Genomic DNA, 25,164 nt, shown 5'->3' on the forward strand with positions numbered 1-25,164 from the left:
TCAGGGAACTTTCTTTCTTTCTCCCAGGGCACACTACACCACCGCCTGCGAAGCCCCCGCGAGGACGATCCACGCGTCCTGATGCCAGCCACGCTTCCTCGCCAGCAGGCGAGCGGCGCGTTGGGACTCCACGCTCGCATCCCGCTCCGGGCCGTGATCCCGCGTGTTGCAGCGACGCAGCAGGTCGGCTGCGATTGCCCGTACCACATCGCCCCGCACGCCGCCCCCTCCTCCTCCCCCACCCTCGCCACCGTTGCCGCCCACCGCTTCCACCACAACCGCTCTCGCGCCAGCCGAGGAGATACGCCGGCTGATGGGGGGCGCGGCGCGTGTGGCTGCAAGGCAGAGCCTATCGAGCAGCTCGCCGGTCTTGGGCGCACCCACCTGTTTAGAGGCCCAGATCATGAAAAGAGTCCTCACGCTGTGATCAGAAATATGTCTCAGACGCACCATTCGGGCGATGCTGCGCGGCGGCGGGGCGGGCCGAGTCGGCTGCAGCGCAGGTGCGGCGGCGCTCGCCCGGCAGCGGCCGGGAGCCTTTCGGCAGTCGCGCAGCGGCTCTGCAGAGTCGACGTGATGCCTGAGCCGCAGCTAGGTGTGAGGGGGTGCTCTGGAGTCTGATGGGGATGGTATCGGGCAGGGCGCCAAACGCAGTGCCCTTGCCTGAGCCCGGCTCGGTCACCATGCTTCTGACGCGAGACGGAGCTGGCGTCGACCGACAGCATCTCGTAGCCATATGAGCGCAGGAACTCGGCGAGCCTGCCGAGGCACTGGCGAGATAAGGAGATGTGTAGGTGCTGTGTGCGGCGTCGAAGGGCGGTGGGGAGGCGGGCGCACCGGAGGAAGCGGAGGCTGGTCAGGTGGGTGGACTCGAAGACGACGCGGGCAGGGCGCACGAGGGCAAAAGGGAACTGGTATAAGGCCGCGTCGTCGTGTCCCTCCGCATCGACCGCCTCACATGCCACGCGATTGTTCTGAGCATGACTCGCTCGAACGCACCCATGCCCCCTCTCATTGATCTCCCGGCTAGCCCTCACCAAAAGCGAGAGCGCCGCAGCGCCACCTCTCTGCGCGTGCCGCAGCTGCGGCACCAACTCGGTCTCGGCGCAGTAGCATCGCACCGGAAATGTCACTAGGTTATTGGCGATCACCTGCAAGGCGTGACACGATAGAGTGAGAGAACTAGGAGATCCACGCATGTCCCCTTCGCCCTCATCCAACCGCCTGGCGCATGCAGTTGTTTGGCAGCGGCCGGCCGAGTACCTTTGAGCACTGAGCACACTGGTTTGGCCCCACGGCAAAGTAGCGATTGTGGCGGAGCAGGTGCGACCTGACGGTGCGTCAGCAGAAGGGGGTCGAGATGAATGAGCTTGGGTCTGGTCGCGGTTTGCACAGGGTGCGCTGCACTTGGAGAGAGAGGCGATCTCAGAGACAAAGTGAGAGCCATTTCCACCGGGCGTGTTGGCGGTGAGACAGCGGGCGTCCGAGTCGTTGCTCCCCCAGTTGCCCGTGGCGTTGCTCATGTCAACCGACCACATTTTAAGCGGCGCGGCGGCGCACTGGTCGCACACGGCCGCGTTTACAAGTTCCACGTTGGGCGGCTGTGGCGTATAGGTCCTCTGCAATTGCTTGAAGATGTCTGGTATAGGCTCGAGGAGAGTTGACTTCCAGCCATGGTGCACAGCGAGAGGGCCTGGCTCTGTGTTGATGTACGATGTGGACTCGTGCTTGTTGGCGCCGATCTGGAAGAGCGATGATGCCGCCGGGTCGAGAGCCGCCATCCAGGGAGACATTGCAAAGGCTCGGTGGCCCTTGAGTTTCTTCTTTCGCGAGACGGCCTCGGCGAGCCAGGCCGTCTCCACCCGTTGCTGCTCGGTGGTATTGTACGGCCAAAGCAGCATCGAATCGCACGAGCTCGTTGAGGCCGCCTCTGCTTGCCGACGCCGCATAGAGACGAGGTCGCCAAGAGTTTTGGGCGCCCTTCTGGAGGAGCTCTCTACCTCCTGCAGCCGCCGGTGATGGCTCCGCCGCCGGAGCATTGCCTCCCAAATGCGGCACCGCAGGCCACAGGGTTGGCGTGCTGTTGCCGTCACCACCGCTGCGGTCAACAACAACATACCTGGTACCCGCCCGCGAACGAAGAACGTTAACTTTCCGTTTTTTTTCAGTAGTAGTAGTACTTTTAGCTTACTGGGAGAAAAGGGAGAGGGGGGGTCTCTCTCTCTCTCAGTGATTTAGCTCTTGCTTGTCTGTCCTTTCACACCGGAAAAAAGAAAGAAAACAGACACGCCAAACGAGGGATGGGACGAGGAGTCGAGGACAGGGTCCCCACCTGCACGAGCAGGATTTTGGAAGGACGATCAGGGGGACAGGTGGGGCTCTCCTGCTCCTGACAAGGGACACGACAGGCTCGCAGCGCGGTGCGCGGTGGACTCCCACATCCACTGGCGGTCTCATCTCAGTCTAGCGACCACACCGGGTCCAATCGTTTAGCTCTCTTCTTTTTCTTTTTCTTTTTTACGTTCGGCAACACCGCTGGCGTGAAGAGCAACGGCGCAACGTGTGCAGACGCGACGAGCAGCAATGGTGGGGCGAGCTGAGATGGCGCGATGAGCGTTGGCCCGCTGAGCGATGGCACGAGGCCGCCTGCTCACGCGTCATCAGCGACTCGCTCGCCCAGGTTCCATCGCGAGCATCAAGCACCGCGTCCAGCTTCACCAATGGCAGCTCTGGCTCTCTCTTGAGCGAGGAGCAGACAGGCTGCAGCATCTCCTTTCCGTCTCACAGCGCCAGCTTTGTCGCGACGCTACGATGGCGACCCTAGCTCAGCCGTCAGGCTTGCAGCGCTCCATCGCGGCTGCCCTCGCCACCCTCCAGCTTGGCTTCGAAGAGGAGTATCTTGAGCCGCGCACTGGCTACTCGCTCGACCTGGCGCTGCCCTCGTCACGCGTCGGCGTTGAGGTGGACGATGGCCCCTCTCTCACTTCCAGTCCTCCTGCCCGACGACCGGGGCGTGCGCAAGCCCAAGGGGCAAACGCTGCTCAAGCGGCGCCTCCTCGCGGTGGCTGGCTGGAGGGTGATCAGCGTTCCTTTCTCGCTCATAGTTAGCGGGTAGAAATAAATAAAAGGTGAAGGCAGATTCTGATCGAGATGGGATGCATGTGCATGCACATGTGCGACCGCATGCATACATGTACATGTACATGTTGTGTCCCCGCCCTGCGCGAATCGATATCTTGGTGTGAGCGGGGATCAACGGGTGGAGACTGGAGTTAGCCGCCATAAGTTAGGCGGACAGGCGCGGAACCGCAACGGGTCGCGCGCCTCTCTCTCGAAAGAGGGGGGCACACAGGTAATCGTAAAAATAGAGGTGACTAGAACGGTCGACACGCACACGCCGTTCGCCGTACCTATACCTTTTCATTTCCCTGAACTCTTTCTGAGCATCGGGACGATCCTACGAGCGCTCCAATCAAAATTCACGCCACAGTGCGAGCACTTGCGTTAACCTTTAGTTAGGTGAATGGCACGGGGCTTTTCTCGTAGCTGTGGGAGAGTGGGTGACGAACGAAGACGCGGACGGCGATCGCTGCGCCGACCGCGGCCGCCATCAGCGCGATCACCGCGGCGACCGCCACCGAGATGCCCTCGCGACCGCGCGCCTCGGCCTGCGCGGCGCTCAGCAGGGCGGCGCGGCGGCGCAGCTGAACGGCGCCATAGTTGAGCTCGGCTTGCGCGGGGCCGAGCTTGTGCCGGTGGCTCGCGAAGTATTGCACCAGCTCCTCCGCCATCAGCGTCTTGCCGCAGGCCGCCTGGGCAGGGAGGGAGGCACTGGTGAGGAGGGGCACGGCTGCCGCAACTCGGCGCTGCCATCGGCTGCAAAAAATGGGCGACGGCTCCATCTCGGCGGCCGCCCCGCCTGCATCGTGTCCATCGCCTTTTGGTGCACCGGCGAGCCCGTTGCGATGGCGTCGGTGACGAGGACGACGTCGAGACCATAGCGGTCTGCCGCCTCGTAGCAGGTCGCGATGACGCAGTCTTCGGTCCACGCGCCGACGATAACGATAGTGTCGACGCCCCACGCCTGCAGCATCGGGTAGAGGATGTCGTCTCCGTGCTCGTCCTTGTCGGCCATCTTGGAGAGGTGCCTGCGGCGGGGAGGGCGGCATGGTCGGAGGGAAGGAGGGACGGCCAAACTCCTTTCGCAGACACTTCGTGGAGAGTGCCGTCCGCTGCGTGAGTCGCAACATGCCAGCGGTCGGGTCTGCGCCAAATGGACCGGTCTCGGCTGATCTCGGCTGATCTCGGCTCATCTCACATCGACTTGATGACGAGCGACTTCTCGTCCTCCGTGATCGGTCCCATCGCTGGCACCTAACACGCCAGCCCTCGGCTCCGGCCGCGCTGCTCTTGTGCGTGTACGGACCACCCTCCGCCGCGCAGCCCGCCGTGTCGGTCGCGTTCTTGCCGTACCTCGTGTCGATCCACATCGGGTTCTCGGCGTGCCCTTTGACGGTGCCTCCCGGCGGGTACAGGCCGCGAGGGCCCCAGAAGCGGTCGATGGCTCCTGCGGGCGCGTCGTGGACGCGTGAGGGACGCGCCCTCGGAACCACGGAGGCGGTGTGCCGAGCACACGCACCGTACGCGCCGTCATCCTCCTGCCGGTACCAGTTGGTCCACACGACCGGCTGCTGCGCCTTGCGGAAGGCGGCGAGCACCGCCTCGGCGTTCGGCATCATAAAAGTCATATACCTGCAGGGCAGGCGGAGGGAGCTCAGCTGGCAGCGGCGCTGCGCGGCTGTGTGCGAGGCTCCGCAGAGGGTAAAGCGAGTGAGACGAGCGAAGGTGCGGGCGTCAGTGCGGGCTGCGCACGGGAGGTAGTCATTCTCCATGTCCAGCACGAGGAGGCAGAAGGTTCGGGTCTGGTCCGCCAGAGCCCAGTCGGCCGAGACTTCCATCAGCGGCTCGAACGGAGGCTTGCCTATAGAGAGAGAGAGCTGCGCTGTCAGATCCTTGATGCGGCAGAGCAGCGGTCCGTGACAATGGCACGCCGTCGATCCAGGTCGGGACTTCGCCTTCGTTCTTCTTGTATTTGGCGTTCTTCATCGACGTATTGCCGAGCCGCAGTCGCTTTGGGCCAAAGCCCTCGCCCTTGGAAGCGAAGACGTCCTTGAGGCCGACGTCGTTGGCCGCGCTGGCGAAGATCTGGGCGGGATAGGCCGGCAGGAGCGCGAGCATGAGGGGGGTACGGCTTTTCCCCAGGATTTTTTCTTTCTTTCTTTCGTACGACCTCACCGTACGTACGACCCGGACGGAGAGACGTTCGCTCACTCCCGCTTGGCGCCTCAACGATTTTTTTGAGACTGCTACGCCTCTCGCCGGGTGCGGGATTCGGTACTTCAGCTTGGTATATTATCATCGTATGCCAGATCATACCCCTCTTGAGAGGACCCGCATTGGGCCCCTAGAGGATAGGCTGATACCCTCGTGGGTTACCCTTCACACCGGACACGACCCCCCTCTTCACACCTCTTCGCGCGCTGCGCGCGCGCCAAGTCAGACAACGCGCTCGAGTGAGCGTCGCGCAGGAGGGAGGCGAGCGCACCACTAAGCAATGCGCTGGGCGAGGAGGGCGCTAATGGCGGCCGTCGTCGCATTTGACGGGCCCGCGGCCGCAGCCGGAGGGTGCGGCTGCAGCCGCGGGAGGGGCCGCGGCCTGCACGGCTGCGGCCGGGGCCGGCGCCGCGGGGGGCGCGCTGTTAGGCGCCGTGGCGGGCTCCGCTGCGGACTCGGTGTCCCCCGCCGCCGCCGTGACACGCTGCAGGGTGATATGCACACATGCGGGCGCTGCCCAGGAAATCGTTCTCGAAGTCAACATGGCACCGGCAACATCCGGTGAATTTCCGAAACAGCTGGCTTTGCCGAAACGAGGAGGCGTGCATTGCGCGCGCAACAGCTGGTGGGCGTGGCGCGCGGGTACGGCGGAAGCGCAAAGAGTTTGAATGATACCGGGGCGCACCATGCATGCGGGAGGGCTCGGTCCTCGGTGAGAGGTGTGAATTGTCGCTTCGCTGCGCGGCCGCCGATGATACCTTGATACCCAGCCGAGATGGGTCCCCACAGAGGCCTAGAGCATACCTTGATACCCCCTCGAGAAGCATACGATGATACTATACCAAGCTGAAGTACCGAATCCCGGTCGCGAGAGACCTCGAGAGATGTCGCGCGAAGTCCGCCATTTTGGTTGGGTTTACCCCATGCCATGTGTGTGGAGTGCCATGCATCAGTGTGCCATGTGAGTGTTAGGATAGCTTGTAGGCGTAAGTAAGTTTTATCTTTCAGCAGATGTCAATCGAGTTTGAGACCGGTCCATGGGTACGCAAGTACAGAAAAACGGAGGGGCGTGTCGTCGCCCGCGAGAGGTCGTCGCCCGACGCGCGACGGCATCGGGCCGAGGCTGGGGCGGGTCGACTCTGAGCCCCAGGGGTATTAAACGAGAACATCCTGAAGGCATTGATCACGCACCGTGCCGGTGGGCCAAAGGGGTCTGGAAAAGAAAAACTTGGCCGTAACAGAATGGCGAGAACATGGACACACGGCGCGAGACGCGGTGTGGCCGTTTTTGCTGAGATCGATCGATGGTGCAGGACTGCAACTGCCGCACGCCTATCCGGTCGTACGATGAGCTCTGCGAGAAGACACCGCCCCACCCGCTTGACACCGACCAAGAGCACCACGACAAAGTGTTTGACGCTCTCTTTGAGGCCACGGGCATGAATGCGAAGGAGGACATCGATAGCATACTCAAGGCATATGCGACCGATCCATGCCGTCGCCAGAAGATCATCGCGCACCTCAAGACGGTCTACCGCCTCGGCGAAGATGCGAGCGAACGCTTGCTTGGCCTGAAATCAAAGATGGACGCAATGCCGGTCGTGGATGAGGATCAGTGCCTTACGTTGGCGCTCTTCAACTTCAAGGGCGGCGTTGGCAAGACAACGATGACGACCAATGTGGCGGCAGCCTTGGCGCAGATGGGCTTCCGCGTGGGAGTCGTTGACGCCGACGTGCAAGGCAACACGACAGGCTATTTTTGCGGTGCGCCGGAGGACGGCGGAGGAGGATCAGATGACGTGCCGAGCCCTGAGGACGCGCATATCAACGCCAGCCTTAATCACGACCTCCCGGAGGACATCCCAAGCCCCGACCTCGACACGGCGCTCGAGTCGGACATTCCCATGCTGCACGAAAAGCTCGAGGTTGTGAAGCAGAACCAGCAGGCCGGGTTTGAGGATGCGCACCCTGACTACCGCGACGAATTCTACAAGATGAAGCCCATCTCCCACCTGCCGGGGGTGAACCTGAAGCTCCTCGGCGGCGGGCCGGAGCTGGCGCAGATCGACGAGGACTTCTCGCCGAAACTGTCGCGCCGATACCATCTGAAATCAAATGAGGGGATGCTAGTTGGCTCCTTCCGTATGCTTCTCAAGCGGCTCGCGAAGAACAACGGGCTTCAGGTCATCCTCGTCGACGTTGGGCCGTCGTCATCGTTGTTTAACGCGTGGCTAGTCACAAGCTGTGATTACATCCTCCCTCCCGCGTTTGCCGACAAGTTCTCCGCCCTTTCCATTCGCGACTTTGTGCACAGTGTCATCCCTAGCTTTCGCGACAAGCAGGCCTACTGGCTCCGTTCGATGTGGCTGGATGACAAGGAGGCAATAAAGAAGAACTCAGAGTACCTTTTCAATCCCCTCACCGTGGTCTTCCCCTTTATGCTCGGCAAATTTGCAGTCAACAACAACGGCGGCAGTACCAAGGTCGTCAAAGCAAGCGCCACATGGGTTAATGCCATCCGGCAGACACTCAACAAGGCGGCCGAAGAGAAGCTCAAGGTCAAAGAACGCGACAGTCTGATGAATGGGACGCTGCTCCTGCAGGACTATCTGATGCATAACAAGCAGTATTACTGCACCTTTCTAAAGGAGCTCCAGTCGGAGGTGCCCATCGCGCAAAAAACGCGCATCCCGCTTGTTTGCCTTCGGGTGGCCCATTTCAAGGGCTTGGGCCAGGCACCTCAGCGAATCGACTACATCCAAGGCCGCTATCGGACACTATCGAAGTTCTTGCTCGAGACGTGGACGAAGTCAGGTGCGCGCTTTCCCGCTGTCGCAGATACCGGCTTGGAGCTTGCACCCCCCTCCGACAAGAAGCAGAAGATCACTGCAGATAACAGCGTTGCATTCGACGAGAACGGTGATGATCTGAAAAAGGAGCCCGAAAAATTCAAAACCTTGCTGCTTGGACTGGTAAACCGGGCCCGTGAAGTAGCGACGGAGCTCAAGCTGACGCAGCACGGGGACATGAGTGAGGACACTCTGACTGAACAGATGGTCCACGGGAAGCAAGTGCTCTCTACGCTGCTGCACGAGGCCGGCTTTCCTGATGCGGTTGTCCACCACCAGTACACGCTTTCAGAGGGCCGCCCAGACATCGTGCTCGTCAATGTCAAATTCGAGGGCCACGAGTGCCACGACTCAGAGGGCAACCTCCCCATCGTGGTCGAAATCAAGAAAGAGACACACGCAGAGTTCAACAGATCCAGCACGCTGTCTGCGCATCAACAACAGGTAAAAAAATATCGTGACCCCCGATTGGGCAATCTGGCGAGGCCTTCGCCTTATGCAGTGCTCCTCAACTTTGAAAAGAACTCATGGGGGGTGCAGCTGCTGTGGGCCAAGTTTGATGACCAATACCGTGCACTGAGGTGGCACTAGAGAGCCGTAACCGTTACGCAGTACGTCAGTATTACTCTATCTCTAACAAAAGCTCAAAAAGGTCCAAAGCTCGAAGGTGTTAAATTGTTCGTATATCGTAAGAGAAGTGTACGTGAAAAGGGGAAGATCCCCCTCTCTCAGCCTCCATCTCTCGTCAGAGTTCACCGTTTGACTGCTTTACTTTACGACTCGAACGGGCAGCGCGTGCGCGCAATTCTCGCCGTCGCCCAAGCGGTAGTTCGCCCCCTCTCCCCAGCCCCAGACGCTACCGTCAGCCGCCAGCGCGAGGCTGTGCAAGGCGCCCGCCGACACGGCAACGACGCCCCGCCCCGCGAGCGCCTCGACTCTCTCCGGCAAAAGCTGGCTGGAGAGCGTGCCTGTGCGCGGCGAGTTGCTGGCGGTCGGAGGGTCAAGGAAGGAAGACGTTGTATGGAGGGAGGGGGCGGGGAGTGAGCGGTGCGGGGAGGGAGGGAGGGGCGGCGGTGTGCACCATGCACACTGGCGAGCACCGAGTGCCGCGTGAAGGCGGCCGCGCGCCCGATGCGCCCTAGCGGCCCTGTGCCCCAGCTGTAGACGGCGCCGTCGACCGTGAGGGCGAGGCTGTGGCCTCCCCCCGCCGACACGGCGACGACGCGCCGCCCCTCCAAGGCCTCGATCTTGGAAGGCAGGAGCCGCGACTCCATACCTCCGTGGCCTAGCTGGCCGGCAACAGCGTCGCCCCAGCTCCAGACGGCGCCATCGGCGGTGATGGCGAGAGCATGCCCGTACCCCGCCGACACCGCGATGACCAGCTGACCGGCCAAGCCCTCCACCCTCTTCGGCAGAGCCAGGGCGGTGACGGGGCCGTGCCCGAGCTGCCCACTCGTCCCCAAGCCCCAGCTCCGACGGCGCCGTCCGCCGTCAGGGCGAGCGAGAAGCCGCTCTGCCCGGCCGACACGGCGACGACCCGCTCTCCAGCCGAGCATTCAGACGCGTTGCATGCGCCATGCCTCGCGCCAGCGCGTGCGGGAGCTCCTGGCTGAGCGTTGAGTCCAGGCGAGTTGCGCTGGCCACTATCGCTACGCCGAGCCGAGCTGACGCGCCGAGGCGCCGGCCAGTCGCAGCCGTGAGGCATGCCACAGCAGCAGAGGCAACTGCCACCCATTGGGCGGGCAGACAGAAGGCCAACCCACCTCGCTCGAGACCATACCCCCCCCGCCTCTTGGAAAACCTGCTTGGGGTATGGTAGGGCTAGCCTTGGGCGGTCAGGTCCACCCCCCCCCCCCCCCCCCCCCTCAGGTCGATGGCCACGCCGTCCTGCTCCATCGTCGTGACGGGGTTCGGCCCGTTCGCCGACGTCGAAGAGAACCCAACCGACTGGCTCGCGAGAGAGCTCGCCAGCGGCGCCGACGGCTGGCGGCTTCCGCACGGCGTCCCGCTCCGCTCAGCAGTGCTTGAGGTTTCGACCGTTGATGTCGACGCGCAGCTGCAGCGGCTGCACAGCGGCGACGACTCCTCCGGCTGCGTCATCTACGTGCACCTTGGCGTCGACGCGAGAGGGCGCGGCTTTGCACTCGAGCGCACCGGCGTCAACAACATGACATTTCGTGTGGCGGACGAGCGAGGCCGCCAGCCGACGGACGAGCCCATCGACGCCGCGCCGGCCGCGCGTGGCGTGCGGGGCTGCCGCCGCAGCCCTCTGCCCCTCTCCTCTCTGCGGGATGCGTTGGCTGCGAGGTCGGCCGAGGAGATCCGAGTCTCGGACGACGCAGGCCGGTGCGTTGGCGCTAGGGCCCGCAACCTATCCACGAGCCCGCCGCTGTGGGTGCGCCGAGAAGCAGATTGTCTGCCCACCCTCGCCGGCCGGCACCGCGCTGCCGCTGGGATGGCCAGACGCCGAAGACGCCCTTGGCCTGACCCGCAGGTACCTGTGCAACTACACGCTGTACGAGTCGCTGCGGCTCTCGCACGCGCACAACAACAGCTCGGGCGCGCAGAGCACGCAGAGTCGGCACACCGCCCTGTTTGTCCACGTGCCTCCCTTCGAGGCAGTGCCGCGCCGCCGCCAGCTGGCGCTGCTGCAGCACCTGCTCGCCGAGCTGGCGGACGAGGCGCACCGCGGCGGCGGCGCGGCGATGCTGCCCGCGTGCGGCGGGGCTGTGGAAGAGCTGAGCGAGGGCGAGATGCTTCGCGCCGCGGCGGCGGCGGCTGCGCGCGGCGGCGGCGTGGCGGGGACGGCGGGCTCGCTGGGCGAAGACGACGAGGCGCGTTTGGACCAGGGCAGAGGCGAGGGCGGCGAGGGCGGCGCGGCTGCGGTGGGCTGTGCGGCGGTGCGGCGGTGCGGCGGCGTGGTCCCGATCGGGGAGGCGGAGGAGGGCACCGTGGCGGTGGGCGAGGTGGAGGGAGTCGAAGTCCGGCTGTGGTACCGCACGTGGGGCAGCCGCGCCGCTGGCACCCCCGTGCTGTTTGTGCACGGAGGGCCCGGCAATTGCGTCGCCGACTATGCAGACATCAACGGCGAGTTTTTCGACGCGGCGCGCTTCTTTGTGGTGGAGGTGGACCAGCGAGGCACGGGCAGGTCGACGCCGTCGGTGCGCGAGTCGGCGGCGCACATGCGCATCTACGGCGAGATCAACATCTCGCTGATGAGCGCCGACTTCGAGGCGGTGAGGGAGGCGCGGGTCTGGAGGTGCAGCCGCTGGCTGACGGCTCGAGCTAACGTCGACTGATGAGGGAGCAGGCGCTCGGTCTCGAGCGGTGGCTGGTGTTTGGCGGCAGCTGGGGCTCCACGCTGGCGCTGCAGTACGCCCTCGACTTCCCGCAGCGCTGCCTCGCCCTCATCCTTCGCGGCGTCTTCCTCAGGCGCGCACGCGACGCCGAGATGAGCGAGTGTCTCCCCTGCACCGCCACAGCCTGCCGGCCCTCGACCCCCCTCTTCGCCACAGCTTGCCGGCCGAGATCGACGCCGTCTACTCGCGGGCGCCGTATGCAGCCGCCGCCGAGGCCGAGGGCGAGGAGGCGGGCGCGCGCCGCCGGCTTCGAGAATTTGACGCCTTTGCCGCGACGGTGGGCGAGAGCGGCCACGACGCTCGCTCGCTGCTGGGCGAGTACGATCGGCGCATCCGCGCGGGCGACGCGGCGGCCACCTGGCACTGGCACGCTCGCACGCAGGTGGGCTGGCGCAGCGCGGTGTGAGCGCGTCTCTTCACACGCGTGGCTGTGAACAGGCACGCGTTCGAGTGCAACCTGATGGCGGAGTGCGAGTCGGAGCGGCGCGACGTGGACACGGCCGTGGCGGACGAGTACGCCGAGGCGCTCTAGGAATGGCTCGATGCGCCGTCCACTCTCCGTGCCCGTGAGGCCGTGTGCTGCAAACAGGCGCGCAGCGTCGCCTTCTTCGAGGCGCGCCTCTTCCTGCGAGGTGCGTACGAGGCGCCGTGCAGGCTGCTCGAGCGGCTCTCGGGCGAGGCCGCGGCGGCGATGGCGCGGATGGACACTTGGGTGGTGCAGGGCACGGGCGACGCTGTCTGCCCAGAGGAGTTTGCGCGCGAGCTTGTGGCGCAGATGCGAGCGATCCGCGACGCACTAGAGCCGTCAGAGGACGGCGCGAAGGGTGCGGGGCTGCTCAGCACGCACTTCGTGGACGCGGGCCACAAGGCGGGCGCCGCGGGCATCAAGGAGAAGCTCATCGAGTGCGTGCACGACTATCTGGACCGGGCGGGCGGCGGCAGCTGAACGCATTTCTAACCGTATGTGTCGTGCTGGGGCATGTTTGATGTTATTGAAGTGATGGATTCTGCTGTCTGGGTGTGAGTGTCGCGCACCGACCACCGTGGTGTCTGGTGTCGCTCCCACCGGACAGCGGACTCCGGTTCATTTAACCCGTGTATCTAGATTGAGAATTTTCACAATTACATGGCATGCGAGACATGCGCGTGGGGCATGTACGTAAGACAGTATGTACTGCTTGGCAAGCTGCCTCAGGGTCTCGGCAATTAGGCGTGCGCTCTTGCCTCTTTTCAAGTTGAACGGCTCTTTACCTTCCGTGCTCTGACGGTTGGCCGCCGCCCGGGCGTTCAACGCGCTTGCGAGCAATCGTCTCCCTGACGAGACGGGCCAGCTCCGGCTTTGAGTTGCTGCCTTCGTAGTCGACAGCGTTCTCCTCACATAGGTGGATGAATGCCTGCCTCCCCAGGCCGTTGAAAGTCTGCCACTTGAGTCTGCTGTCAGCGTCAAGGTGCGGCTCGCACCGGTCTATGCATGCACGCCTGAGCTCGTAGGATATGTGACGCTCGCTGGCGTTTGAACCGGCGCGGGCATTTAACGACTCTATGTCCGCCGCGGAGAGTAGCTTCGAGGCTGTACGTCGCTGGCAGCTTCGTCTCACCCGTGGCCTTATTGCGTAGCGCTGGGCGACGATCCCAGTCGCCGCGGGCGAGGAGCGTCTCGGTCAGGCGTGTGTAGACAGAGCCAAGCTTACCGTCCGCGTTCTCGTCAAACGGCAAAAATTGCACGCGCTTTGCATTGAAGTTTAGTGCAGCCACGATCCGTGCTCCGGTGCGCGAAGGCGGCAAGGAGCCACTCGGTGCCGTCTTGGCAAGGTCCTTGTCCGAATCGCGCGGCGGGAGTGGAGCGTCCTCGTCCGAATCGCGCGGCAGGAGTGGAACGTCCTCGCGCGGCGGGAGTGGAACGTCCTCGTCGCAGGCCCTGCGTTGTGCGATGGCGGCAGCGACGGGCCCGTATCGAAGAGTCGTTTGACGTTTCGCTCGCGGGGTTTCTTTTTCAGTGTATGTCCTGATCTACCCCTGATGGAATTTTTCAGAAAAGAGCTAACAGCAGTGCGGGCTGCGCGGCGACGCGAGTGAAATATGACACAGTGCGTCCAGGAGAGTACAGCCCGGCGTCAGGCCGTTCGCGTCATCAGATTAGGATGTGGGCGACGTCGGGTGCCTCGCCGGCCGCCACGCTCGGCGCGCCGCCGCAGAAGCCGACCCAGTTGCCGAGGCAGCCTCGGTCGTGCGGGTTGGCGCGCGCGGTGTAGGCCTTCTTGAAGGCGTACTCGTAGCTCGTCTGGTTGACCGAGATGAGAAAGAGGTGGTACGCCGAGAAGCAGGCGAGCACGGCGCCCATGGGGGCGGTGTAGAGGAGCAGCAGTGCAGGCGCGAGGGCGTGGGTGGCCGAGGCGAGCCGCCACGGCTGCGCCCTCCCCAGCAGCTCGAGCGCCGCGCACCACGTCAGCAGCGCCGCGTGTGCCGTGGCGGCGAGGATAAAGCACACGAATACGCGGTGGTTGCCGCTGCCGACCGCGTTGCCGATGTAGACGCAGTAGTGGTCCCAGCGGTCGACGCAGGCGCGCATGTGCCTGCAGTGGTGCGTGCGGGGCCGCCGCTGCACGCAGCACGCGGTGCAGTAGCTGGCAGGCGCCGCCGAGGGGGCCTCCTCGGGCGCCGCCATTTCGCGGGACACAACGCCGGGGTTGGTGCTGGCGGCGAGGTATAGGGTGGAGAGGGTGAACAGCAGCGATAGTGTGGCCGCCACGAGCGGCGCGTCGAGGCGGAGCAGCCCTCCTCGGATCGAGGAGGCGGCGGCGGTCGGTGCGAGGATCAGCAGGCCCGCGGTCACGGCGACAGTCGAGGCGGAGCAATACGTGACCTCGTTATCGCGCGACCGCAAGGTGAAGCGCGACGGCACGGCCACGGAGAGAATCAGCACGGGCATCGGGGCGGATGGACAGGCCTGGAGGCCTCTACTGGTGGAGGAACTCTGGGGGTGATCACAGGCCTCAAAAAGCCAAACATCACGCCAGAGGGTTCCCACTCTTCTGTTGGGTAGGGTATAGTTGATTTTGCCCAGGATCGCGCTGCGGCTACATGGGCTGCATTCTCCTGCAGCCTCACTTCGGTCTCCATCAGTTTCCCGAACTTCCGCCGGGCAGGAGGCCGACCGACCCGCAAGCCCGACATGTCTCTGACATGCACCAAAGGTCAACACTCTCTCCAAAGGTCAAAGCACTGTGGCATCAGGGCAGCCTCAAGGAGCAGACCAGCGCCATCGTCGCTGCCTGCTCCGCGGCGTAAGCACTCTAGTCTTCCATCCCGTCCCGGGCACCCGCCAGTGTACAGCCGTAGGACCGTGACCGCACGCATGCTCTCGTGTGTGTATGTAGGGGTCCCGTACTCGAGTACCATGCGGAATCGACCCTATCCAGTGCTCAAGTGCTCAAGTGCTCTCGTGTCGTCTCTCCGGTGTTCAAAGATCCCGAATCGTTCTAAAAGAAAGAAAGAAAACAGACAACCCAAGGGAGGGATGGGAGGACGGCACGCCGCCACCACACAGGGATTTTAAGGAGAGGAGTGTGGGAGAGAGAGATTTTTAGCAATACCAAACAACTCTAACACTCACACGTAATTTGGGGCCTGGAGCCCTGTTCACGCGCGCGCGAGACGTGCAGACAGGGTTGCCAGGTGAGAGCGAATGGCGCGGTTCACGCCTCGCACAACAGAGAGAGAGATGCGCTCTGCATGGTGGGACATAAAAGAGAGCGAGTACTTGGGCGAGTAGGCCGTGCGGTCAACGCTGCCGCGCGCGACTTTGCGCGCGAGGCGGCGCAGCTTGAGAACGGCGGTGGGCGAGAAGCCGCCGCCGAACGTCTCGTGGAGCAGCAGGTTGAAGTTGTTGTTTGAGTGTGGTGCTACGAATCGTTCTGCTTGTTAACGGGCCTGCGATTTCTTTTTCCGCATGTGTATGCCAGGGCGTGCATCTGGCGTGTAGAGACACACGCACGCTCTTCGAGGTCTCTTGGAGCAGAGCCCCGGCGAGTCCTCAAAATAGCAACCCAATGGGTCCTCGAAGAGGGTACCCTGGGTGGGCGCGGCCTCTACTCGCCCGGGCGTGCATGCTCCACCGCCTCGGCACCCGCCCGGTGACACGCCTCCTGCTCCTCAGCAGCCTTCGCGGGAGCAGCGTACGCGGAAGCCTGCGCACCGCCATGGCGATGCCTTCACCGCCAGTACTCCGCGTCACGACAACCGAGGAAAGCAGCTCGGCCGCCGAGAGGCTGTGCGAGGCGCTCGGTTTCGCTACGCAGGTCACGCGCGAGGAGATCCACTCCTTTTACTGGTGGGAGGGCGCCGTGCAGAGCGAGCCCGAGGTGCGAGTCTCGTTTGAGACCTCGGAGCCGTTCGAGTCGGTCCTGCGGGCGGTGGAGGCAGCACACTCGTACGACGTGCCAATGATCCTCGCCGACACGTCGGACAAGGGCGCCGCGCACTGGAAAGGCGTCATTCGGCCGCTGGACGGAGGCGCGAAGGCGACATCATCCGCCTCGCCGACGGCCGCCAGACACACGCGCGTACGAGAATACATGCGGCGCGCTGGGTGATAGGCGGGCGCGGCCCTAGCCGAGCGCCTTGCCGCCTCGCGCCTCGTCGCGTGTGCTCAGGCGCGCCTCTCTCTGACCGCTCTCAGGCGGCTCACAGACACCTCACAGGCCTCACGGGCTCCTCTCCGGGCCATCCAGAGGGCACCCTCCCCGCACCGCGCAGGTGGCTCCGGACGGCTCAATCGCCGTCAAGACGGTCGCCTCCGCCAGGCTGGCCGTCGCGAGGGCTGCGGAGGAGGAGGGAGGAGGCGCGGTGGCGTGGTCTCCCGTCACGGGCAACGCGGCCTACCTCCGCTGGCTGGAGGAGGAGTGCGTCGCCGCGCCGCGCTTCGTCGTCGCTGCGGACGGGCACGCGGCGCCGTCCGCGCAGACCGCAAAGGACTTTCTCCTCTCGAGGCCAGGAGGCGCGTGCTTGTGGCGGCCTGTCTCGAGAGGCCACGTCCAGCGCCGTCCACGACACGTCCGCGACGTGTCCCGAAAGGCGCGTACACGACGGCGCGGACGAGCGGCGGCGGGAGGAGCGTTTTCGAGTGGGAGACACACGTGGAGCGCGGTTAGCCGAGATGCGGCCCGAGATGCAGCCGAGATGCGCCCGAGAAAAAGGCCGAGATGTTGATCAGCCTCCCGCTGCGGACAGGAGCGCACCGCGGCGTCGGTGGGCTCGATGATCGCTGCAGGCGGCGGCGGCGCGGCTGAGCTGCAGGCGGCGCTTGGCACGGCTGCAGGTGCCTGTCAGTAGGTTTGGGGCTCTGCACCCAGGAGCCACGCACTTGCGTCGAGCTGCCACATACCTGCCACCGCTGCGCTGTGCCCTCTGGCCGTCTGCTCGTCGCCCCAACGCCCCTTCCCCGCCATCGGAGCGCAGGCTTGCGGCCGCGACTCGACGCGGCGGTGGCGGCCGCGGTGCGAGAGTACATGCGAGAGTTCGGGCGGCGAGTGGGCGGTGCTGGCGAGCTCAAGCTGACTCTGGTGGTGAATTGGGGCGAGGCTGCAGAGGCGGCCAAGGAGGGTGCGGGTTGCGCGGAGGCGGCGCCGGACGGCTCGGTTTGCTGCCACGCCCCTGAACCTTCTCCGAACTTTCTCCGAACCGTCTCCGAACTTTCTCTGAACCTTCTCGTAGTTGCTCGGCTCGGTCGGCTGCCACGTCGCCCCGCTGCCGCCCCTGCCCGACCCGCCGATCCGGGCAGAGGTGCGAGGGGCGCCGCGCGCGAACGCGGCGGCGAAGGAGTCGCGTTGGGCCGCAGGAATAAGCGTTGTGGAGCGCGCCGCCATCACGGCGGTTGCGTCCGTGAGCAGGATTCGAGCTGGGTGGCGGACCGCGCTCCGCTCGAGGCGCTGATGCGGTCGGCGGAGGTCGGCCCGATCAACGAGCTGCTCCTCGCGACGGAGAGCGGCGGGCCGCTCGAGGGCTGGCAGACCTCTCGGCTGCGAGCGGGGTCGCTTCACGGCTCCAGCTGTGAACAGGCGAGCTGCTCGAGGGCTCGCAGACCAACTTTTACGCGATCGTCGACGGCGCGGTGCACACGGCGGGGGAGGGCATCCTCGAGGGCACGGTGCGGCGGCTGCTGCTCGAGGTGTGCGGGCGGGAGGGGACGCCCGTGGTGCTCTCTCCGCCTCGGCTCGCCGACGCAGGCCGGTGGGAGGGCGCCCTGATCTCGTCCACCTCGCGGCTGCTGCTGCCGGTCGACGAAGCTGTGCATGCCTGCCGAGCTGTGTGAGCAGCGCCGCTTCACGGCTGTTTGTGTGTCACAGGTCGACGAGTTGTACGTGCCGCCCGACGGCGAGCCGAGCGGCGAGGCCGACCGCGTCGCCGTGTTTGCAAACGGGCCCGGCTCGCTCGCCGCGCGGCTGCAGGCGCTCGTCGCCGCCGAGGTGGAGGCGCACAGCACCGAGATCGGGCTGCCGGCCGCGTTGGCGACGTGAGTCTGCAGTCTCGTGAGAGTGTGTTTTCGCTCTCCACACGACACCGCGCCACGACAACACGAGCAACAGCAAGTAGTTTCGCCCCCTGCCTGCGGTGCGCGCACGCGTATTCATGAGAGGGGAAGCGGCGTGCCGGTGGAGGCACGTCCGGGTTTTGGAAGTAAAGATATTTTACTTTTGAGTGACCCCTCTCTCCATCGCATATCGCAGGTTAATTGTCTTGTGGTATGTAACCAGGTTAATTTGTTTCGAATAAAGGTTAAAGCCTCTGATCTCATGCAACGCGCCGTCTGATCTCAAGAGCCGCCCATTTTCTGCCTTCGGCGCCGCAGTTCAGTCGGGATAGGGGCGCCAGGCAGCGCCAGCGCTAGCCGTCGTTCCCGGCGAGGAGCAGAGGAGAGCTCACGTCGCCACTGCTTGACTGCGTCGTACGAGGTCGCAGCCCGCGCGCCGAGGTCTTGAAGGGACGGAAGGACCGGAGGCTCCATTGGCACCGGCACGCCGAGGCCGCGCACAGAGCCACGGCCAGCACCCCACACGAGCCCGCCGCCCATGCCAATGCCGACGACGACCCCGACCCCGCCACCGGCGCCGGCGAGAATGCCGCCCGGGAAGGTGAGGCCGACGCCGACGCCGTAGAACGGCCCGAGCACGCAACCTATCCCGTAGAGCCAGCCGATCCCGCCTGCCAAAGCCCAGGCCTGCGGGTCCGACCGCTTGACGGCGCGCATTCACAATGGATAGCGCGGAGCGCGCAGCTGACGCGCTTCAAGAAAAGAATTTTGCGCAGCGAAGAATTTTAGTGGACGACCGGCCAGCGTCAGTCCCGAGATGCCGGCGCCGCAGATTGCGATGCTTGGCGTAGCGCCGGCACCGAAGGCTGTATGCGGTGGCTGGCGCCCTCAAGGAGCAGCCGCAAGCGCAACCGGCGCCGCCGCTCACGCATCAACGCGAGGAGCGCCGCGGTCAACGCGATCGCGGCGCGGCGCATATTGCTCTCAATGCCGAGCGGTCGGAGGATGTGGCGGTGGACAGCACGGACCGGCGGGCCAAGCGCTATTCGCGGTCGGAGGATGCACGCTCATGCACGACGAAGGCAAGTGTCTGCGTGCATCCGCACGCTGTTCGGCGGAGTCACGTCACCTTTGCTGGCACGACGCTCTTGCACTAGCTCTACGATGACTCTGACACACGCCTGCGCAAGGCCTCGGGCTAGTCTGAGGGAGGGTGTAGAGGATGTAGAGTGTAGAGCGCTGTAGAGCTGTAGAGCTGTAGAGCGCTCTGGAGCGCTGTAGAGCTGTAGAGCTCTACATCCGCCGCGCGGGACAGAGCGATGCAGATGTAGAGCGATGTAGAGGGTGAAATCTCTACAACAAACTCTACATCATAAGCGGCGAACGAGGCACGGTCGCTCTCCGACATGAGGCGCGTTGCACTTGCCAGTGCTGCCCTGGCCTTCTGTCTGCCCGCCCAATGGGTGGCAGTTGCCTCTGCTGCTGTGGCATGCCTCACGGCTGCGACTGGCCGGCGCCTCGGCGCGTCAGCTCGGCTCGGCGTACGGCGATCGTGGCCAGCGCAACTCGCCTGGACTCAACGCTCAGCCAGGAGCTCCCGCACGCGCTGGCGCGAGTCATGGCGCATGCAACGCGTCTGAATGCTCGCCTCGCCTCGCGCAAATGCGACCGTCCTCGCAGCCGACAGTCCACCGCCTGCTAAAGAAGCACTGCGACGAATGCGGCACCGGCGACGCATGGCAGGCTGGTCATGACGCAGTTATAGGGTGTTGTGTGCCGTCAGAGTGACTCTCTGTGTGTCAGGGATAGTCAGGGCCGTCCACCAGAGCTCCAGTAAGCTCGGAGACACCCCATTAGTGCGGCTCGACCTCTTTGAGTCACTGCCTCCCCGGCGGTTTTGCTGTAGAGCCTCTACAACAAACTCTACAGCAAAATCGCGCTCTACATCGCTCTACATCTGCATCGCTCTGTCCCGCGCCGAATGTAGAGCTCTACAGCTCTACAGCGCCCCAGAGCGCTCTACATCTCTACAGCTCTACAGCGCTCTACACTCTTCGGCACCGGGCACCGCCTCGGTATACAAAATGCGCCTGCGGGCGGACCCTTACAGATCACAGATCACAGATCACATCCTCTACACCCTCCCTCAGGGGCTAGTTCCATTTCGGTAACGTCACATCGTGCAGCCGAGATTTCAACCTTTTGGGACCCCCCCCCCCCGAAGCGTGGGTACCCACGATGCGCGGAATCTCGCGGACGCCGCCTAATGCCGCAACTAACTGTGGCAGCATCAGGTCTCAAGGCCAGTCGCTTCCGCGATGTAGCCCGCGACGGTAGTGTTGCCGTAAGGAAGGGAGGAAGAATTCAACGAAGAAAGGGGGAAAAGCATGCAATACCTCTCTCGAAAAAGAATTTAAACAAAAGAACTCCGAAAAAGAAGAAAAAAAAAACAAAATGGACTTCAGCTGGCTGGCCGGCTTGATGCCGTCGGCATCAAACGACGAGCAGCACAGTCCACAAACAGCATGCAAGTGAGAATACGCAGCGGCATGTCGCGGTGCAGCAGCAGTGAGTGCTCGTCGCTCGGAGCCTCCTCGCCGACCTCGGTGTGCTCGGTCGACGAGGAGGATCTGCCAACCTTCCTCCTCTCCAACCTGGCGGTCGCTCATCCAGAGACGCCGATCCGGCGGCCCCGAGTGATCCGCCCCCCGCCAGTGGAGCCGCGTCGACCTACGCTAACAACACGGATGACCTTCCAGCAGCGACTTCGCGAGTGCCCCACCCAGACGATCGTCACTGCCCTTGACGCCACAGGAGTCTCAACCGATGGCAGCATCTCCGAGCGACTTCGCCGGCTGACCTGGTGCTTTAAGCTCTACGAGCCACGAGACGTGATGGAGAGGTGGTCGGTGGAGACGCTCCGCGTGGTGGCAGGGATGGCAGAGGCGGACAAGGCATCGTGCATAAGCAGTTTGCTGGGGCAATTCTTCTCCTTTGACTGAGGGCAGGCCGGCCCCTCCTCGGCCAGAACTTGCTTTCTCGCAATGCTCGGGATTAAAGCAGCCCACGCCTATCCGTAAAGAGCCTACCGACGAGCGGCGCCATCCCGCCACCAGGGCGCTACGAACCACCGATCCTGCCCTACTGCCGAGGGATTGCGTGCAGGGCAGGCGGTGGCGCCTCTGGTGCGAACTACCACCGGCGAGTCGGGAGGGCCCGACAGTTAGTAAGTTAGGGGTCGGGGAGCGAGAGAGTAGGACCCTCCGGGCACATGGGGCCTGGGGAGGGAGGGCGCAGCCGACTGGGCTAGAGGCGCGAGGGGCGAGAGGCGGGCAGACGCTGCGGTAGCAGCTAGTGCACACTCTAGTTACCGTAGCTGGTAGTATGTGTGGAGAGAGGGCTCGCGCTTTAGGGCTCTCTCGTGGAGTGTGCCACGTGATACTGTCGAGTGTGCGGCCTGTCACCCACAGATACCAAGCTCTCAAGATCGCACAATCGAGGGCGGAGACATGCCCCGCCCCCGCCCCCCAAGCCCCCTTCCCCGCTGCCGATTGCGGAACCGGCAGGATTGGGCAAGAACGTACGCGCGGCGCAGCATCAAACAAAGCAGCGAGCGGCGCCTTTCTAAACGCGCCTCAGGCCTCCGCGGGCGGCGACAGCAGCCGGGGCGAGCGACGCGGGGGCGCGGTGAGCGGCTTGGCCGGTGACCGCACACGGCGCCGACAGATCGGGCACCGAACCGCCTCCTCCGCCTCCGCCGCCGCTCCTGCGATGCGGGCAAAGCAAGGCGCGCACATGGCGTGCCCGCACTCTGCTGGCGCGACGGGGGCGAGGCTGGCCGGGTCGAGGGCCTGGGGGGGAGGCGGGGCAGGTGAGGGGGGGAGTGACTGAGCCAGGAAGAGAGAGCGGTAGCGGCAGCGGTGGCGGTGAAAGGCGCGCTCCTCGAGGCAGACAGGGCAACTTGGCCTCTTGTCGGTGGAGAAGATCATCTCGAGCTGCGAGCGCAGGAAGCCGCGCGTGAAGGCGTAGTCGAGGACCGGCCGCAGGCGCAGGTCTCCCTCCCCCTTCAGCTTGTTGACCTTCTTCACAATCTTGCGCACTCCCGTCCGCGTCAGCTCTGCCCAAGCGTGCAGCGCCTGCGCCCGCTCGCTGAGGGCGGGGTCGTCCTCACCGCGGAGTGTCAGCACCGTGCGCACCGCCGTCTTCCACTGACGGTCAAGCCGCGCGAGCCAGCCCGATACAAAGGACCAAAACGCCAGATCGATATCCCCGCTTCTAGGCACGCTGCCGCCGCCCTCCGCAAGGAAGCCGGACGCGCCCATGCGCAGAATTTTAAGCTTCTTTTTGAATTGGCGGTAGGGAAGCGCCGGCACCGGCGCCCCGATCTCCTCGTAGAGGCCGTCTGAGGTCTTGCCGAACTTCATTTCAGGTCTTGCCGTCCGAGGTTTGCCGTCGACATCGATGGCGCGAATCCGCTGCAGAGCTGTGGCCCAATTCGAGGGCGGAAACGCGGCGTGAAATCAGGCCGTCGGAGATGGGAGATCCACCAGCTGGTATACCCGCTTTGCCGACAACGAGTGTTCGTCTGTCGACATCACCCAAGGTCTGGTCACGAACTCGGAATTCATCTCGGCGCTTGCGCATGCGGCACTTGAGGGCGTGCCGGCGACGGACGAGCCGCCCGGTCGGTCGGTCTCACCATCAGTAAGGAGTACGTACGCGCCGAAGAATGCGGTCCTCAAGGGGCCTGCCTCTACTACTCTGCCGACCCGATCGACGCGCTGACTATTACTTGGCGGGAGAACGCACAGACGGGTAGCGTGAGCGCGCACTCGCCCTCACCAAAGATGGGCGTTGCGCTCGCGACCGACTTTATCCGCCGCACCGAGAACGAGGACACGGGCATGCAAGACGCGTTCGACTACGCCGAGCACGCTAGAAAGATCCTCGACGTCTCCTCGTGGAAGGTTCTCATCGCCCACCGTAGGCGTCCGACTAGTGTGCTCCCACTGCCCAACTCACCGCAGCCCACCGTACGCGCAGACCGTTGGCGGCGGCGAGGGCTACAAGCTGATCGAGTATGCGGGGTGGCCGCTGCACTACGGCGCAGTCAGCCTTCAGATCCTGGAGGGCATCTACGAGAACATGCCCGGAGGGCGGACGGCCGTGACGAAGCTCACGCCCACCTTCCAGCACACCGATCACGTCCCCACCGGCACAAACATCTGCATCCACCCACACGGCGGCGCCTCCCCCGTGACCGAGGGGCCGAACGCCAAGTGTGCGCCCGCGGGCTCGTGCCTGCAGCTCAAGGTCTCGCCGGCGCCGTTCAAGATTGTGGAGCACGAGTGGACCACCACGAGCTACTACGCCTTCGTCGGCCTCATCGGCGGCTACATCGGCCTGATTGTCCTCATCCTCAAGTACCTCCACGCCCTGACGCTGGCCGTCGGAGAAGCGACGCGCTGCTACCTGTGTGCGCCCCTCGAAGAGGACGGCGAGCCACCCGCCCGCTCCATTGGCGATAAGGTCATCCTTGTGGCGGCACCATGAGGCATGAAGACGGAATGTGGGAAGGAACACGCACTCACTTTTGAACTTTTTAGGGCAGGAGATGAGAGATAGAGAGCGTGCAGCTCGCGCTGCTGTGTGCAGAGCCGAGCCTTGCCTTGAGTTGTACTCTGGGTGGGGGATCCGAGACGCGGGCGCGGGGGGGGTGACATGCTCGAGGGGGGGGGTTGAACCGGTTGTGTGCGGTGGAGTGTGCAGTTCCGAGTTCGTTGCATCTCTCAACTCTCATTCTCCGTCATTGTAAGCTGTAATAAAAGGGTATTGGTAATTGGTTCCATGCATACACACACGGGGTCCGCTTTAACCTTTCTGTAAAGTACTCCAATTGAGGACGTTTGTCGAGTTTCAAGATGCGTGCACGTGCACGTGCGCACGCGGCACGGGGCCCCGAGCCCAACCGCCAACCCGTGTCACGTGACTTCACGCTCCCACATCCCGACGGAGGACTCTGCGTCTGCGGCCATGTCTGACCAGTCCTCTGCCCGCGCAAGCGAGTACACCCGCAGATGGGCATGCCTCCTTCGGCGCAGGAGGCGGGAGGCCACCTGCACGACGAGGAGGGCCGCGGCGAAGACGAGGATTGTCGCGACCCCGAGCACCACCTTTCGCTGCACCTTCCTCTGAAGCGCCTGCCTCTCGCCCTGCTTCTGAAGGGCGCCTTTCTGCGCGGCCGCCTGCTGATCGATCGGCCGCCGCAGCAGGGGTGGAACCGCAGGGTCGCACCAGCGCGCATGTAGCCAGCAGAGGCGCGAGGGCGGCGGCGGGCTCGGCGGCGGCGGCGGGCTCGGCGGCGGCGGCGGGCTCGGCGGCGGCGGCGGGCTCGGCGGCGGAGGCGGGCTCGGCGGCGGAGGCGGGCTCGGCGGCGGCGGAGGCGGGCTGGGTGGCGGCGGCGGAGGTAGGCTCGGCGGCGGCGGCGGCGGCGGCGGCGGCGGCGGCGGAGACGGTGGCGGCAGCGGCGGACGCGGAGAATGCGAGCGCAGCGCCGAGAATAGGTCGTGCACGTGGTGGCGCGTCTGGCTGCTCTCGACGTTGAGTATGACGAGCAACAGGACGCCGAGCATTGCCGCTCCAAAGCACTTGGTGTAGCGTTCTTGCCGACCCTTCTCGGCCTGCGATCTGTACATATCGATCAGCTTGGTGGATACCATGTTGCGTCGCGACGCAGTGCCACGCCTTTCGGCGATGGGCGAAAGGCAGCTCACGCTGGGCTCACACAAGGGACACCCTTTGCCGAAGGACCAGCGCAAAACTCGATCGACCTTTCGCTCGGTCTGTCGTCGGCGTCTGGGAAGGGAAGAAATGGTGCGTCCAGTCCCTCCCCGAAGCCTAATCAGGCGGCCCCCCCGCGCCCATTCTGGCCTCGCTCGCGGATTTTCTTGTCGCGCGCATATTCTTGCCGCGTTCACGCAAAAACAGCCCTTCTCAGTAAACGCCTGGCGAGTAGAGGCCCCGCCCACCCAGGGTACCCCTCTCTCTCGAGGGCGCCGTCCACCGGGGCTCTGCTCCAAGAGACCTAAAGAAA

At 64.4% G+C, this 25,164-nt stretch overlaps 6 protein-coding genes across 6 annotated transcripts; 2 read left to right on the top strand and 4 right to left on the bottom strand.

The window, feature by feature from the left end:
• Positions 1–3,345: 3,345 nt before the first annotated feature.
• EMIHUDRAFT_449582 (hypothetical protein) lies at positions 3,346–5,238 on the bottom strand (the record flags this gene model as incomplete). The annotated part of the gene is made up of 6 exons (XM_005784621.1): positions 3,346–3,812; positions 3,920–4,148; positions 4,375–4,567; positions 4,640–4,752; positions 4,873–5,012; positions 5,071–5,238. The coding sequence occupies 6 exons, from the start codon at positions 5,236–5,238 to the stop codon at positions 3,516–3,518; spliced, it is 1,140 nt and encodes a 379-aa protein (XP_005784678.1). The 3' UTR covers positions 3,346–3,515.
• Positions 5,239–6,638: 1,400 nt separating this feature from the next.
• EMIHUDRAFT_99190 (hypothetical protein) lies at positions 6,639–12,488 on the top strand (the record flags this gene model as incomplete). The annotated part of the gene is made up of 7 exons (XM_005784622.1): positions 6,639–8,524; positions 10,053–10,529; positions 10,678–11,419; positions 11,494–11,642; positions 11,699–11,944; positions 11,981–12,044; positions 12,132–12,488. The coding sequence occupies 7 exons, from the start codon at positions 6,639–6,641 to the stop codon at positions 12,486–12,488; spliced, it is 3,921 nt and encodes a 1,306-aa protein (XP_005784679.1).
• A 1,185-nt stretch (positions 12,489–13,673) lies between these two features.
• Positions 13,674–14,471, bottom strand: EMIHUDRAFT_99191 (hypothetical protein; the record flags this gene model as incomplete). The annotated part of the gene is made up of 1 exon (XM_005784623.1): positions 13,674–14,471. One exon carries the CDS (start codon positions 14,469–14,471, stop codon positions 13,674–13,676), a length of 798 nt encoding a protein of 265 aa, XP_005784680.1.
• A 1,177-nt stretch (positions 14,472–15,648) lies between these two features.
• On the top strand, positions 15,649–18,057 carry EMIHUDRAFT_99192 (hypothetical protein; the record flags this gene model as incomplete). Its single annotated transcript, XM_005784624.1, has 6 exons — positions 15,649–16,104; positions 16,298–16,594; positions 16,772–16,859; positions 17,000–17,143; positions 17,599–17,816; positions 17,887–18,057. The coding sequence occupies 6 exons, from the start codon at positions 15,649–15,651 to the stop codon at positions 18,055–18,057; spliced, it is 1,374 nt and encodes a 457-aa protein (XP_005784681.1).
• Positions 18,058–18,424: 367 nt separating this feature from the next.
• Positions 18,425–19,479, bottom strand: EMIHUDRAFT_202923 (hypothetical protein; the record flags this gene model as incomplete). The annotated part of the gene is made up of 5 exons (XM_005784625.1): positions 18,425–18,478; positions 18,552–18,758; positions 18,932–19,113; positions 19,201–19,252; positions 19,369–19,479. The coding sequence occupies 5 exons, from the start codon at positions 19,477–19,479 to the stop codon at positions 18,425–18,427; spliced, it is 606 nt and encodes a 201-aa protein (XP_005784682.1).
• A 1,106-nt stretch (positions 19,480–20,585) lies between these two features.
• Positions 20,586–22,554, bottom strand: EMIHUDRAFT_352712 (hypothetical protein). The gene is made up of 3 exons (XM_005784626.1): positions 22,013–22,554; positions 21,525–21,922; positions 20,586–21,460 (listed from the first exon to the last, which is right to left on the bottom strand). Exons 1-2 carry the CDS (start codon positions 22,493–22,495, stop codon positions 21,707–21,709), a joined length of 699 nt encoding a protein of 232 aa, XP_005784683.1. The 5' UTR covers positions 22,496–22,554; the 3' UTR covers positions 20,586–21,460; positions 21,525–21,706.
• Positions 22,555–25,164: the final 2,610 nt, after the last annotated feature.

Source organism: Emiliania huxleyi (assembly GCF_000372725.1).
Source record: "Emiliania huxleyi CCMP1516 chromosome Unknown EMIHUscaffold_17, whole genome shotgun sequence".
Taxonomy (NCBI): domain Eukaryota; phylum Haptophyta; order Isochrysidales; family Noelaerhabdaceae; genus Emiliania; species Emiliania huxleyi.